The 12,609-nt window shown below is 53.0% G+C and overlaps 1 protein-coding gene across 3 annotated transcripts; it reads left to right on the plus strand.

Annotated features, from left to right (window-relative positions):
• Positions 1-112: 112 nt before the first annotated feature.
• On the plus strand, positions 113-12,361 carry KIF7 (kinesin family member 7). 3 transcript variants are annotated; one of them, XM_026060628.1, is made up of 17 exons: positions 113-1,894; positions 2,300-2,717; positions 3,524-4,055; positions 4,641-4,778; positions 4,933-5,160; positions 5,579-5,778; positions 6,123-6,232; positions 6,533-6,688; positions 7,285-7,487; positions 7,602-7,799; positions 8,077-8,202; positions 8,717-8,893; positions 9,234-9,449; positions 9,737-9,943; positions 10,309-10,507; positions 10,637-10,786; positions 10,968-12,361. In XM_026060628.1, the coding sequence occupies exons 1-17, from the start codon at positions 1,735-1,737 to the stop codon at positions 11,351-11,353; spliced, it is 3,804 nt and encodes a 1,267-aa protein (XP_025916413.1). In that variant the 5' UTR covers positions 113-1,734; the 3' UTR covers positions 11,354-12,361. The 3 variants fall into 3 exon arrangements, with proteins under 3 accessions (XP_025916413.1, XP_025916415.1, XP_025916414.1); XM_026060630.1 differs by having other exon boundaries at positions 5,582-5,778; XM_026060629.1 differs by having other exon boundaries at positions 114-1,894; positions 10,971-12,360.
• Positions 12,362-12,609: the final 248 nt, after the last annotated feature.

Consider the following 12,609-nt stretch of genomic DNA (forward strand, 5'->3'; position numbering starts at 1 on the left):
GCCGTCCTCGTCCCTGCCAACGCTGCTGTCCCCTGGTGTCCCCCAGCCCCCGCTGTCCTCGTCCCCGCCAACGCTGCCATCCCCTGGCCCCTGCCGTCTCCACCCCGCCAATGCCACCGGCCCCCGCCATCGTCCCCACCAACGCCACCATCCCCTGGCATCTCCCAAGCTCTGCCATCTCCACCCCTGCCAACGCCACCGTCCCCTGGTGTCCCCCAACTCCTGCTGTCCTCGTCCCCACTAATGCCACCATCCCCTGTTGTCCCCCAGCCCCTGCCATCTCCCTCCCTGCCAGTGCTGCCATCCCCCAATCCCTGCCRTCACCATCTCTGCCAACTCTGTCACCCCCTACCATCTTCCGACCCCTGCTGTCCCCATCCCCACACATGCCGCCATCTTCGCCAATGCCACCATCCCTGACCATCCCCCCAATCCCTGCCATCCCATCCCTGCCACCATCACCAACCCTGCCAGTGTCACCATCCTCACCAGTGCTGCCATCCCCACCAACACCACCATCCCTGCCAATGTCGCCATCCCCTACCACTCCCCAATCCCTGCCAACCTCACCGTCCCCTTCCATCCACCTAGCACCTCACCCCCCGCCAATGTCACCAACCTCACCAGCGCCACCAGCCCCACCAGTCATGTGGCTGTAACCACACCTTGGGCAAAGCGGTGGTGAGACACCCCTCAACACCTGAACAGCAAAGCCACAAGCACTGTAGGCCCCCTGTGTTGGTGTCCGTTGGGGATCCTGTCTCGCATGTTCTTGCCCCCCAGGGAGAACACCTTGCTTGAGAGGCACAGCATATGAGTCTTGTTCTTTACCACTGAAAGACAAGCGAGAAGACTGAGTTTGGTCTGGAAACAGTGGCGATGATTTCCCTAGAGCACCGCTGCCTTTGACTGGCTTCTTTCTTTCAGCTTYGATTTTTAAAATTCTTTAACAGGAGAAAGAGGCTTGGGGGTTTAATCCCACTTGGTTACATGAAGGAAGGGAGGAAAGAGGAAATGCTTTCTCCTATAAGTGCCATTTTAATGTTATTATTGACTGTGTAGATATCTTACTGAGCACGTACTGTAAATGTTTTGGTCAGCCTTAGTTAACTGCATAATTTGAAAATCCTGAATTGTTTCCATACTTTCAAATTTATCTCTATTTTTAGTTTCCCAGTTAGGGTTATCATTGCACCAGATTTGGGGATTGTCCTTTTACATGGTTGTTAATGAAAAAAATAAAACAATTTTAAACTCAAGTTCCAGAGTGCTGTGGCCAGATAAAGACAGTCCACAAGCACAAAAAAATTGTCTGTGCTAGGAAAGTTTGTGGAGTAGTGCTGGCTTCAAAGGAAAGCATGTTCTAGCTTCAGGCATGGTGTTTGTTACCTGCTGATACCTTAATACACCTTTTTCTTCTCAAGGAGCACTGTAGATATGCAGTGTTGCTTGAATGCACCACTGCTGTGGAAGGGAGCAGTGGGATAGGATTTGCCCCAAGGCCCTGTGGCTTAAAAACATTCACAGGGAAGTTTAATCCGGGCTTCTAGTGCTGAGCTGTGGGGAAGCTGTGAGGCTGCTCCTGTCTACATGAAGTGTGTCCTGCAGCCTGGCTCCTGCATCATGACTTGGTCCCCATMTGGCACTGGCCCTCAGTGCATCCAGTGACTGTGTACACGTATCTCTTTGCCAGCCTCCATCAATGAAGATGAGCAGGGCATCATCCCACGAGCCATGGCTGAGACCTTCAGGCTCATCGAYGAGAATGACCTGATTGACTACACGRTCAGAGTGTCCTACCTGGAAGTGTATAAGGAGGAGTTTCGGGACTTGCTGCAGGTGGATACAGCCAGCAAAGACATCCAGATCCGGGAGGATGACAAGGGGAACATTGGTATGTGTGTCTGCTCTTGGACTCCCTTTTCTTCCCATTTGCAAGGCCATTTTGGCATATGTTTCCCTGTAAGGTGGAGCCAGGTCTTCTCCTCCACATCTCTCCTGCAGCAGCTTGCTATGCATAGCCCTGCTCTGTCTGAAGAGCCTGTATTTGCACGGCACAATATGAATAGAGCAGTGGCACCAGGCTGCACGAGAGGGGCTGCAAGGGACCCCCTCAGACTCCGAGCCTCAGCCTTTGTGTGCTGCTGAGAACTGTGGTTTATGGTGCGAGAAGGTTCGCAGGAGCGAGCTGCTTCAGTGCGCTCTGGGGCTGTTCCAGACCGCAGGCTCTGCTGCTCCTTTGTGCGGATTTCCTTGGGCAGCCCATCCCTTGCAGTGACAGCTGCGTTTGCCATTGCAGTGCTCTGCGGTGTGAAAGAGTCAGAAGTGGAAGGGCTGGACGAGGTCTTGAGCCTGCTGGAGATGGGTAACACAGCCAAGCACACGGGAGCTACCCACATCAACGCACAGTCAAGCCGCTCGCACACCATCTTCACGGTGACCATGGAGCAGCGGCGTGGGGCTGGCCGCCTTACTCGCCTCACCCTCCATGATCGCGCCTCAGTCCCTGCCTCGGGCCAAGTGCTGGTCTCCAAGTTTCACTTTGTGGACCTTGCGGGCTCAGAGCGAATTGTGAAGACTGGAAACACGGGGGAGAGGCTGAAAGAGAGCATCCAGATCAACAGTGGTCTGCTGGCCTTGGGCAACGTGATCAGTGCCTTGGGAGACCCTCGGAGGAAGTGCAGCCATATTCCTTACAGGGACTCCAAAATTACCAGGTACAGGATGGGACCGGGACCCCAACGCTCTGCACACCTCTCGTGGGTGCATGGCCCAACAGGAGGGACATGAGGCTTCTCTCTGCCTTTCTGGCCTGCTGAAAGTCTTCTCCCATGCTCAGCTTGGCAGTCCCCTAATCTACCTGAGAGAAGTCTGGTGGGTGAGTTGTCCCTTGTGCTCTCACACCGGGGCTCTCGGACTGTCTGCTTGATTGCAAGAGGTCAGTTGACCCCCTGTGCCTCACAGCATCTTAAAAGTCCACCCTATATGTGGGTTTTTCTGTAGAGAAGCTGGAGAAACAATGAGGCCAGGATAAAAATGAAGACTAGCTTGTTCCAGTGCTGCAGAAGACAAGGCTTGGATGATTCATGCTACTGAAGCTGAGATTGCGTGTCAGTGTGGGTTATTCTGCCCATTCCTGCTTAGCAGTGACTAGAAAGTGCTTCCAGTAGACTTCTTGGATGGTTTGCTTATAATGAGCTGGCCTGCAGTTAGTTTTTAGCTTAAACAGATGTCCTTTGCAATCTACAGTAGGCTGCCTTGTGGCATGCACCTAGCAGTGATCGCAGAATCAGGTAGCCCAGAGCCTCGGGAATTTCCCAGAAGGAAATGTGCCATGGTGCAAATGTTATTCCTCTGCTTAATCATTCGGATCACTTCACTGGTGCTGAACTGATTAGAGAGAGACAATATCATTTTCATTGCGTTTAACCTTGTAAATGGATAGGTAGGTGATACCCCTCTGTTTCCTGCATTATTCTGCATTTCAACCCTTTTAATTGTCTGTGTCTGTGCTTCTGCTTAGGATCCTAAAAGATTCCCTGGGGGGGAATGCCCAGACTGTCATGATAGCCTGTGTCAGCCCTTCCTCCTCTGACTTTGATGAGAGCCTCAACACACTGAATTATGCCAGCCGAGCTCAGAACATCCAGAACAAGGCCGTGGTGAACTGCCGCAAGGAAACGGAGCATGTCGAAGAGCTTCATCTGCAGATAAAGAACTTGCAGAAGGCACTGGAGCAACGGCACCGCTCAGAGACCCGCATCATCAACCGCTCGGACACCACCAAACAGGGCTCGCAAGACCCCACGGCTCGCCTGCTGGCAGAGTGTGCTCACTACCGGACGTGCACGGATGCTGCATATCGGCTGCTGATGGAGCTGCAGGAGGACAGCAACCTCACCATGGAACAGATCCTGCGGGTTAAGGAGTGGCTGTGTGCCGTGGAAAGTGAGAGGAGCGAGCTCACCTCAGCTGGGCTGGATAGCGGCATCGAGAGCACCTCTGCGGAGGACCAGAGCCTTGAGGGACAAGGCTCAAAGCTGGCAAAAGCCCAGGTAACGATTGGGGTGTTAGCTCTGTGCTTGGGTGTGGGCATAGCCTCCTGATAAAGCACAGCACAACCGCCAAAGTCTGTTTGTTGCCTGAGAGGGAGAGCAGAGTTACGGAGGTGCCCAGTGAGGACAGCAAAGGAGGCCCTATATTAGTATAGGAAAAGACAGAAGATTTTTTCCATGAAGCACTCCAGTGGTCTGGCATGAGCCCCTATAGCCATTTGGGGAAAATGAAGAGGCTGCAGTAGCTCTGAGGAGGGGAGGAGGTGGTGTTCACCTGACCTGCCACTGAGTACAGCAGCCTTGGAGCAGAGAGCAACAGCCACTGCCTGGCACTGTGGAAGGGTCAGGAGAGGGAGTGGAGGAAAACCTGGCTCAGGGCAACCTGGTCCAGAGGCCATAGGGAGGCAGAAAGACACGATCCTCCTGGAAAGCAGAGACAGGATGGATTCAGCTTTCACTCTGATGTTTATTTCAGAAGCAAAATCTTTGCAGAGCTGTGTCTGCAGAGCTGCCGTGCCTCTGTAGAGACCAGGGCAGGGAGGGAAGGACAAAGGCAGATACTAATTTCTTGTATTTTGGGGGCAGGTGAACACTGAGAAGGGGTGTGAGTCCGTCAAAGATGAGCATGTGGCCAAACTGCAGAAGCAAGTGGAGCGCCTGGAGGAGGAGAACCGTGATTTCCTGGCTGCCCTGGAGGATGCCATGGAGCAGTATAAACGACAGGTATTTCTGGGCTCTACTTTCTTAGAAGAGACCTGCCCCACTCTTCCCCTTTTGCCTCAGACAACAGGGGTGAGTACAGCCTGGCCTCTGGGCTCCTGTGCAGCAGATTTGGGATTGACATGTTTGTGATCCCATTTTTCTTGTTGCCTCCTAGAGTGACAAACTGCAGGAACAGCAGGATAAGATCTCAGAGCTGCATGTGCGCTTGGAGATGGCAATGCCAAGTCTGTGTGTGCCAGAACTGCTGGAAAACCTCCATTTGGTGACTGTCACCCAGAGACCTCACACGGCCCCTCTGGATGCTGCACAGTCCCATGGCCTCAGCATGGTTCCCTCCGGTCTCCTTCTTGCTGAGCAGAGTGGAAGAGGCCTTTGTAGGAAGGTGAGAGTGCAAATCTTTGCTGTGAATGCCTCCATTTAGCAGGTGCTGCCTTTTCACTCTGAGTCCCTTCACCTTAGGAGCTGGCTTTTCCCACCCCTGCACATTAACCTTGTCAAAAGTGTAGTCCAGAGGACTATGCTCAGTTCACATCAGGAAAGATTCACATCTCTGGCAAAAGCAGCCAGCTTTGAAACTGAGGCCTTTACTTTAATCCTACCAGCTAGTTCCAGACTTTTGCTCAGCTTCTGAGCAGCAGAAGACAGGAGGACTTCCAGCTAGGTGTGGGAACACTGCAGTTCCCCTGAAAATACACTGAACTCTGCTTTGTTGCTCTTGGTTGCAATGCCCAGCTGAGAGTCAGCTTCTAACATGGGCTCTCATGCAGCATGTTTCATCTCTGTCTGATTCTCTACCCCAGCAGCTTGACAGCAATCCCTCCTGCCAGGAAGAGGACCTAGCAGTCTGTCGTCCGAGCCCCGTGCAGCATCTGACTGGCAACCCAGAGATCAAAGATGTGGTGCTGAGGAGGGAGTTCAGCCAGGCCTCAGAGAACCTGGCACAGCTGTCCTCAGAAGAGGAGGAAGAGTGGGAACAGAAACGGTCCCTGTATCGGCGTCGGTGAGTTGAGGCTGTTGCAGCACTGTGCGTTGCCACTGCAGTCATAAGGCCCTGGCCCAGCACTGTTTGGAGATGGCTGTGCTGCAGAGCTGAGCTCGGTCTCCCACCTCTGCATCTCAGCCCTCATGTAGGATGTTGAAGCAAATGCCATCTCTGGGGTCAGTAATTCTGTTGAGACAGCTGACTGCTTACCAAGGAGCTAGTTAGCTTCATTCCTGAACTTCATTCCTGCTGTTTCCATCTCCCTCTGAAGCCCTGTCTTACTCTGTGGATCATGAGAGTCCTTACTGGAAACAGCTCTAGTAGTGCTCAGACCCAAATGATTAATTTGCTGCTCTTTCTAGAAATGGGATCCAAAGCTGGAGCAAGAAGGAGATCTGCATCAAGTTGGGCGAGGAGCCGAGTGGAGGCAATAACCAGCTGATTCAGGAGGAGCAGTCAGAGTTGCCCAAAGGCAAGTAGAAACTGTAGGTTGTTGGGCAGGCTTCCTAGGGCTGGTAGTGTTTTGCTAAGTACTTTTGATAGGAGGACCTGGCTGAACCAGAGGACAAAATGGAGCAGATGAGAGTCCAGCTGCTTTGCTTGTGGAGAAAGTTAGCCTGCTGGGATCTCGCAAGAGCTGCATGTTTTGGTGGAAGCTGGAGGTGACTGGGCGATGCTGTGCCAGTTTTAGTTACAGATCTGAGTTCTGATTGTCCTTCTGTCACATGGCTGCTAAGAGGGGAGCATCCTTACCTGGGGATCTGTGTTGCAGAGGCCTGCAGGAGGCGGGAGCAGTTGGTCAGTCTGCGGGAACGCCTTCCAGGGAAGGACTCTGAGTGGAGGCTGGTGCAAGCACAGCAGAAGATACGAGAGCTGGCAATCAACATCCGTATGAAGGAGGAGCTGATCACGGAGCTCATTAAGACAGGTGCAGAGCTGCTGGCGAGGCAGTTGGGGAATATGCACCTGTTCCCTGTGAATCTCCTCCTGGTTGGGATCCTTGGTCTCCATTCCCACACTCACCTTTGTCTCCATGTTGTCTGTGTTCAGTTGTTCTCCTGTAGGCAGCGAAGTGCTGTTTCTCTGTCCTCTGGCTGACTGGGACCTTTCATAGTAGTTTCTCCCCAAATGCCTTCCCCAGAGTAGCTGAGGGCAAGGAGAGCACTGGGGAGCTGAGAGAGGGAGGGCTAGAAGTCTCTGCACCCAGTCTCTATAGCCACCTGCCAAAAAAGTTTGATGAGACAGAGCAGACCTGCAAGGCCAAGGAAGTAAAGGTCTGGTGCTGTGTCTGGGGCACTAATGAGGAACTTCTTCAGGGAAGAAGTTCACCCATTCAGTCAGTCAGGAAGGGAAGCAGTTCCTCGCCTGTGCACGCAGGCTGCACCAGCTCACACCCATATGGCAGCTGTGCCAGCCAGATCCCAGGGCAGCGATGCCGCAGCCAGGGGCAGATGCAGCCCTTCCATGGGACCCTGGCGGCCAGAGAACGGCCTGGGTGTCAGCGTGGAGACGTGTATGTTGCAGGCAAGGACGCCCAGACTCTGAACAAGCAGTACTGCCAGAAGATCAGCGAGCTGGAGCAGGAGGCAGAGCAGGTGCGGGCAGAGCTGAGCGACAGCCAGAAGCACCTCCAGGAGTTGGAGGGCAAAGAGCCATGGGACCCTGGGGAGAAGCGCAAACTGGAAGAGTATCGCACACGCCTGGCAGCTGCCCAGAGCAAGGCACAGGTCAGTGTGAACAGAGGCCGTCTGGCTTTGCCCACCAGGGCCTGGTGGGTTGGGGCTCTCTCCACAAAGGGTGTGGGCAAGCTGCCGAGCCTAAGGGTAGCTCTCACCTGGCAGGTTCTAAGCAAGAAGAAGCAGGCAACGGAGAGGCTGGTGTCGCTTTCAACCCAGAGTGAGAAGCGAGTGCAGGAGCTGGAGAGGAACATTCAGCTGATGCGGCGGCAGCAGGGCCAGCTGCAGAAACGGCTGCGAGAAGAGAGCGAGCAGAAACGGCGGCTGGAGACGGAGATGAATAAACGGCAGCACCGAGTCAAGGTAGGAGCTGGCAGGAGCAGTTTTGATAGAACTGTATTTGAGATGAAGATGACGGGTGGGCTCTGCAAGCCACTGGGCAGGCAAGGGTAGTTCTGATGGTGCCTCCAACTGTCCAAGAGAGCATCAGGCTGGGGAGAGTATGGTGGGTACTACAGTTTTTAAGAGTATTTAAAGAGCTAGCTTGGGAGCATAACCTGTCCACCAGCCCGCAGTCCCTGGCTCTGGAGCAAACAGCTTCCAGTCTCTCAAAGGCTGACAGTTGCTCCTCTCCATGCAGGAACTGGAACTGAAGCATGAGCAGCACCAGAAGATTCTGCGCATCAAAACCGAGGAAATCGCAGCTTTCCAGAGGAAGCGGCGAAGCGGCAGCAACGGCTCTGTGATCAGCCTGGAGCAGCAGCAGGTACAGGCACAGCAGGCCTGGCTTGCCCTTCCCCTTCAAAGGGGACTGCTGTGCCATGCTACAGGCTGACAAGGGACACCTGGAAGTGGGTGCCTTAGCTTGAGATGTGCTGTGGCATGCTCAGTCCCTAGCCTGTCCTGTCCTTAAGGAGGACAGTGCCTAATGTCATTTGTGTCCGGCAGCAAAGTACTTAGAGATCATCCCTTACCTCCGTGGCCAGGATCCTTCTTAAGTCTAAGCATTAGTAGAGAACCTGTGCAATCTTGTCTGTTGGTACAGGGATTGTGGGAGATATGGCTCCCTAGGCCTCCTTGACAGCTGGGGATCCAGCTCAGCTCTGCCTCTTGGAGGAGCTGGGAGGATAAAACCAATGGAGACTGGGCCATATAGGTTGGCAGAGATGGAACCAAGATTCTAGGTCTGAGCTCAGCCCCCTTGCTCCCTAGTCTAGTAGTTCTCAGATTGCTAGTGCTGTCCGCTCACATGCACATGCCCTTTTCCTCTCCTCCATCAGAAAATTGAGGAACAGAAAAAGTGGCTGGACATGGAAATGGATAAAGTCCTTGAGCAGCGCCGGGCCCTGGATGAGCTGGAGGATGAGCTGAGGAAACGGGAAGCTATTGTGGCCAAAAAGGAGGCCTTGCTGCAGGAGAAGAATGGCCTGGAGAGCAAACGCCTGCGTTCCAGCCAGGTGGGAGGAGAGTGTGACACCTCTGCCCCTTGCTTGACTCCCAGCAGAGAGGTGGGAGAGGAAAGGGCCTGTGAGGGGATGACTAGGTGCCATTCTGGGTCTGGCAGAGAGCTGCAGGCCAGGATGAGGTAGTGTCATTGGGAAGTAGGTAGGAAATCCATCTGCCTCTACCACCAGAGAACCTGCTTGTGCTGTGCCTCTGAGCTAGTGGTTTGATAAGCCAAGGCCTCTCTGTGTGTGGCAGTGGAGGGTTATGACTTGACCTGTGAAGGGGGAGGAAAGGGGTTGGGAGGCCTGGCTTTCCTTTAGAGCAGGTTCTCTCAAGCATCTTCTGCTGCAGGCCCTGACAGATGACATAGTACGCATGTCCAGCCGCCTGGAGCACTTGGAAAAGGAGCTGACAGAGAAGAACGGACTGCTGCGCCATGGCAGTGCCCACGACCAGCAACAGATCCGCCAGGAGATCAACAGCCTGCGCCAGGAGAAGGACCAGCTGCTCAAACAGAGGTTGGAGCTAGACAACAAGCTGCGCCAGGGCACCCTGCTGTCCCCAGAGGTACCCATTCTTTGGCAGGGCTGCTCTGCTTGCAAGAGTGCAAAATAGGAGAAGTAGGGTAAAGATTTGGTCATGGGGCCATTAGCAGATGCTCCCACAGGTCCCTCAACTGTGCATATCCCAGCTTTCTGCTGGTAATGTTGGGGCTACACGTTGAAAAAGGAGGTGGGATGCTAGGTGAGAGTGGGGTAGGGAGGGCGTGAACACTTTGGTCCCACATGGATGCTGTTCCCTATCCTGCACACTAACCCCAACCTCAGATGGTAATTGCAGTTCTGCCTTGGCAGGAAGAACGGATCTTGTTCCAGCTGGATGAGGCTATTGAGGCTCTGGATGCTGCCATTGAGTACAAGAATGAGTCCATCACGTGCAGGCAGCGAGTCCTGCGGGCCTCAGCCAGCCTGCTGTCGCAGTGTGAGATGAACCTCATGGCCAAGCTGAGCTACCTCTCCTCCTCTGAGACCCGAGCTCTGCTTTGCAAGTACTTCGACAAGGTGGGAATCAGACTGCATTTGGCGCTGGAGGGAGCTGTTGCATCTGACCAAACCGTTTTCCTCAGTCTTGGGCCTTCTGTCTCCCTCCCACTGTGCTTCTGCCCTGCAAAGCTAGCCCACCTGTCCCAACACCTGGAATAGGGCTTAGGTGCTGGTACCAGGATGCACTGATCCCTGTGGTGGCTCTGCCACAGCAGTGCAGCCATGTATTGTTTGCTTCCTTGAGGTAGCTGTGACAGCCTAGAAATACTACCCTTCTTCACACATGGTACCAAAAAGACCTAACTTGGTCAGGCTGGGTGGGGCAGGAAGGCTCCCCAGGCTCTGAAGGGGTTGAGAGATCTTTGTTCTTGGGCCCTGGACAGGTGGTGACACTGCGTGAGGATCAGCACAGGCAGCATATCGCCTTTTCAGAGCTGGAGATGCAGCTGGAAGAGCAGCAGCAGCTGGTGTACTGGCTGGAGGTGGCCGTGGAGCGCCAGCGCCTGGAGATGGACCGCCAGCTCACCCTGCAGCAGAAGGAGCATGAGCAGAACATGCAATTACTGCTCCAGCAGAGCCGCGGTAACAGCAACAAGCAGCTGCAGCACTGCTTTCATCAGCTGCTGCCTAGCATGTTCTTGGGCCCATGCTAGCTCTTCTTCAGCTTTTGTAGGGCTCTGTGGCTTGAAATAGCACTGTTTCTCCTTGTAGAGCACATGGATGAGGAGCTGGCCAGCAGCAAGATGCAGTATGAGGGGAGGATTCAGGTGCTGGAAAAGGAGCTGAGCCGATATATGTGGGCAAACCAGGAGCTAAACCAGAGGCTGAGTAACATGAACCTCCATCCAGGACAAACCAAAGGTAAGGGAGGCCCCAGTCTTGGGCTTTGCCATTCCTAGCGAATTAGAGGCAAGCTGCCAGCACCCAGGAGCAGTGCTGGAGTGGTTCAGTGCTGGCACTGAGCAAGTGCTTTACAGGTATTGATTCTGATGAGAAAACTAAAGTGATCCTGATGTTCAGCTCACTGCAGCATCTTTCCCAGCAGGGATGGAGAGAAACATTCACGGGGCTGGGGAGAGACCTCCTCCTGCACTTGGCATCTGTGAAGAATCCAGCCTTGGGGAACAGCACTTGCCCCAAGCTGTTGCTGAAGAAAGCCATCGGGTCAGGGATGACAGCAGAGATCTGGTCCATGCCCCTTTGCCATCGACATGGCGGCGTTCTTCCCTGCCCAACGACAACCCCATGGACCTTCGGCAGAGGGACACAGAGCACTTGCTCAGAGGGGGGCAGTCCCATGAGGTGCACCTGCCACGGAACCTCACTTCTGCCTCCAAGTCCCGCAGGGAGCTGCGCAGAGCCAGCCTGAATGCCACCCCCGTGCCTTACCACCCAGCAATGATAGACGTTAGGAAAAATCCCCTCTAGACATAAGCCTGGAACACTTCTGTGGCACAGGGCAGGAAGGAGTAGCTACTGCTGATGTGGGCTTAAGTGCCTTTCTACTCCCCTGAGCCAACCCGGCCACAAACCTGTTGTATTTCAGAGGCCTGAAAAAAAAAAAAAGTAGGGCTTTTCACCATAAGGGAAATAAGGTGTGGGACAGACTCCAGAGTGCTGACTGGCCATCTTTCCTCCTGCCTCTTCAGCAGCTTAAACACTGGGAAGTGGGAGATAGAGGCCAGCTTCGGAGCTAACACTCAAAACCTGTTTACAGTTTGGAAACCTCTGCTTGTGGAGATTGCTCATCCCTAGCAGACTCAGAGGGAGACACTCTGCAGTTCTGGAGAACTTGTAAATAGATTTTTTATAGCAACTTTTTTAAAAACACTTCTACTGTAACTTTTCTAATAAAGCAGAAGGAATTTTACAAAGCAGGCACTTGTCAGAGGCTCCTGCGGTCACTAATTCAACACTTCAGGAAAGACATTTATCTAAACCTCATTGTAGGGGAACCCAGCTGTTCACAGTTACTTTGTTGCCTTAATGTCTAAATACATGTGTTTTAGAAGTGCCCAGAGTAATTGTCTTGACAAATACCTTTAGGATTCATGAATTAAGCATTTCTCTGTTTACCTGCAGAGTCAAACGCTATGTAAGGTGCTTCAGCAAAAACACCTCTAGACAACAGCATAATTATCTGAAATATCCCAGATAAAAACAAGCCTAGTTCAGTACCATCTTCTGCTCCAAGCAATGAGCTGCTCTGGAGCAGTGTTTTCTTAGCCTTAGGAGTACTTCCAGTCAGCCACTACTTCAGCCTGAGGTGAGGAACACAGCTACCACAATTACTATTTCAACAGTAACACATGCTACCTTAAAAGCCAGTAGCTGCAGTAGGAGGAAAATTGGAAGGTGATTCCTACCTAATCTTACCTGTAGGGGTATTTCTTGTCCTGTTTTTTTAAAAGGGAACTTAGTCACATTACTGCAGGCTCTAGGTGTGTTTAAGGTGCAAGATATTTAAGCTAGGGGCCTTTATTTTTTATTGTTGAAAATGAAGACCTTCAGCAGCAGAAAAAAAAAAAAAAAAAAGGAATCCCTCCTACTCTCTCAGAAATAGTCATCTTTGAGCCCCATGCTTGTCTATCAATCCCCATCCTTCCAAAAGGTGCAGCTCTCCCCCCAGCAAAACAGCCCTAAGCACACCATACATCTTTYCTTGGCCAAAGGTAATGGGCAGT

This window comes from Apteryx rowi, unplaced genomic scaffold (assembly GCF_003343035.1).
Source record: "Apteryx rowi isolate R43461 unplaced genomic scaffold, aptRow1 scaffold_17, whole genome shotgun sequence".
NCBI classification, from domain to species: domain Eukaryota; kingdom Metazoa; phylum Chordata; class Aves; order Apterygiformes; family Apterygidae; genus Apteryx; species Apteryx rowi.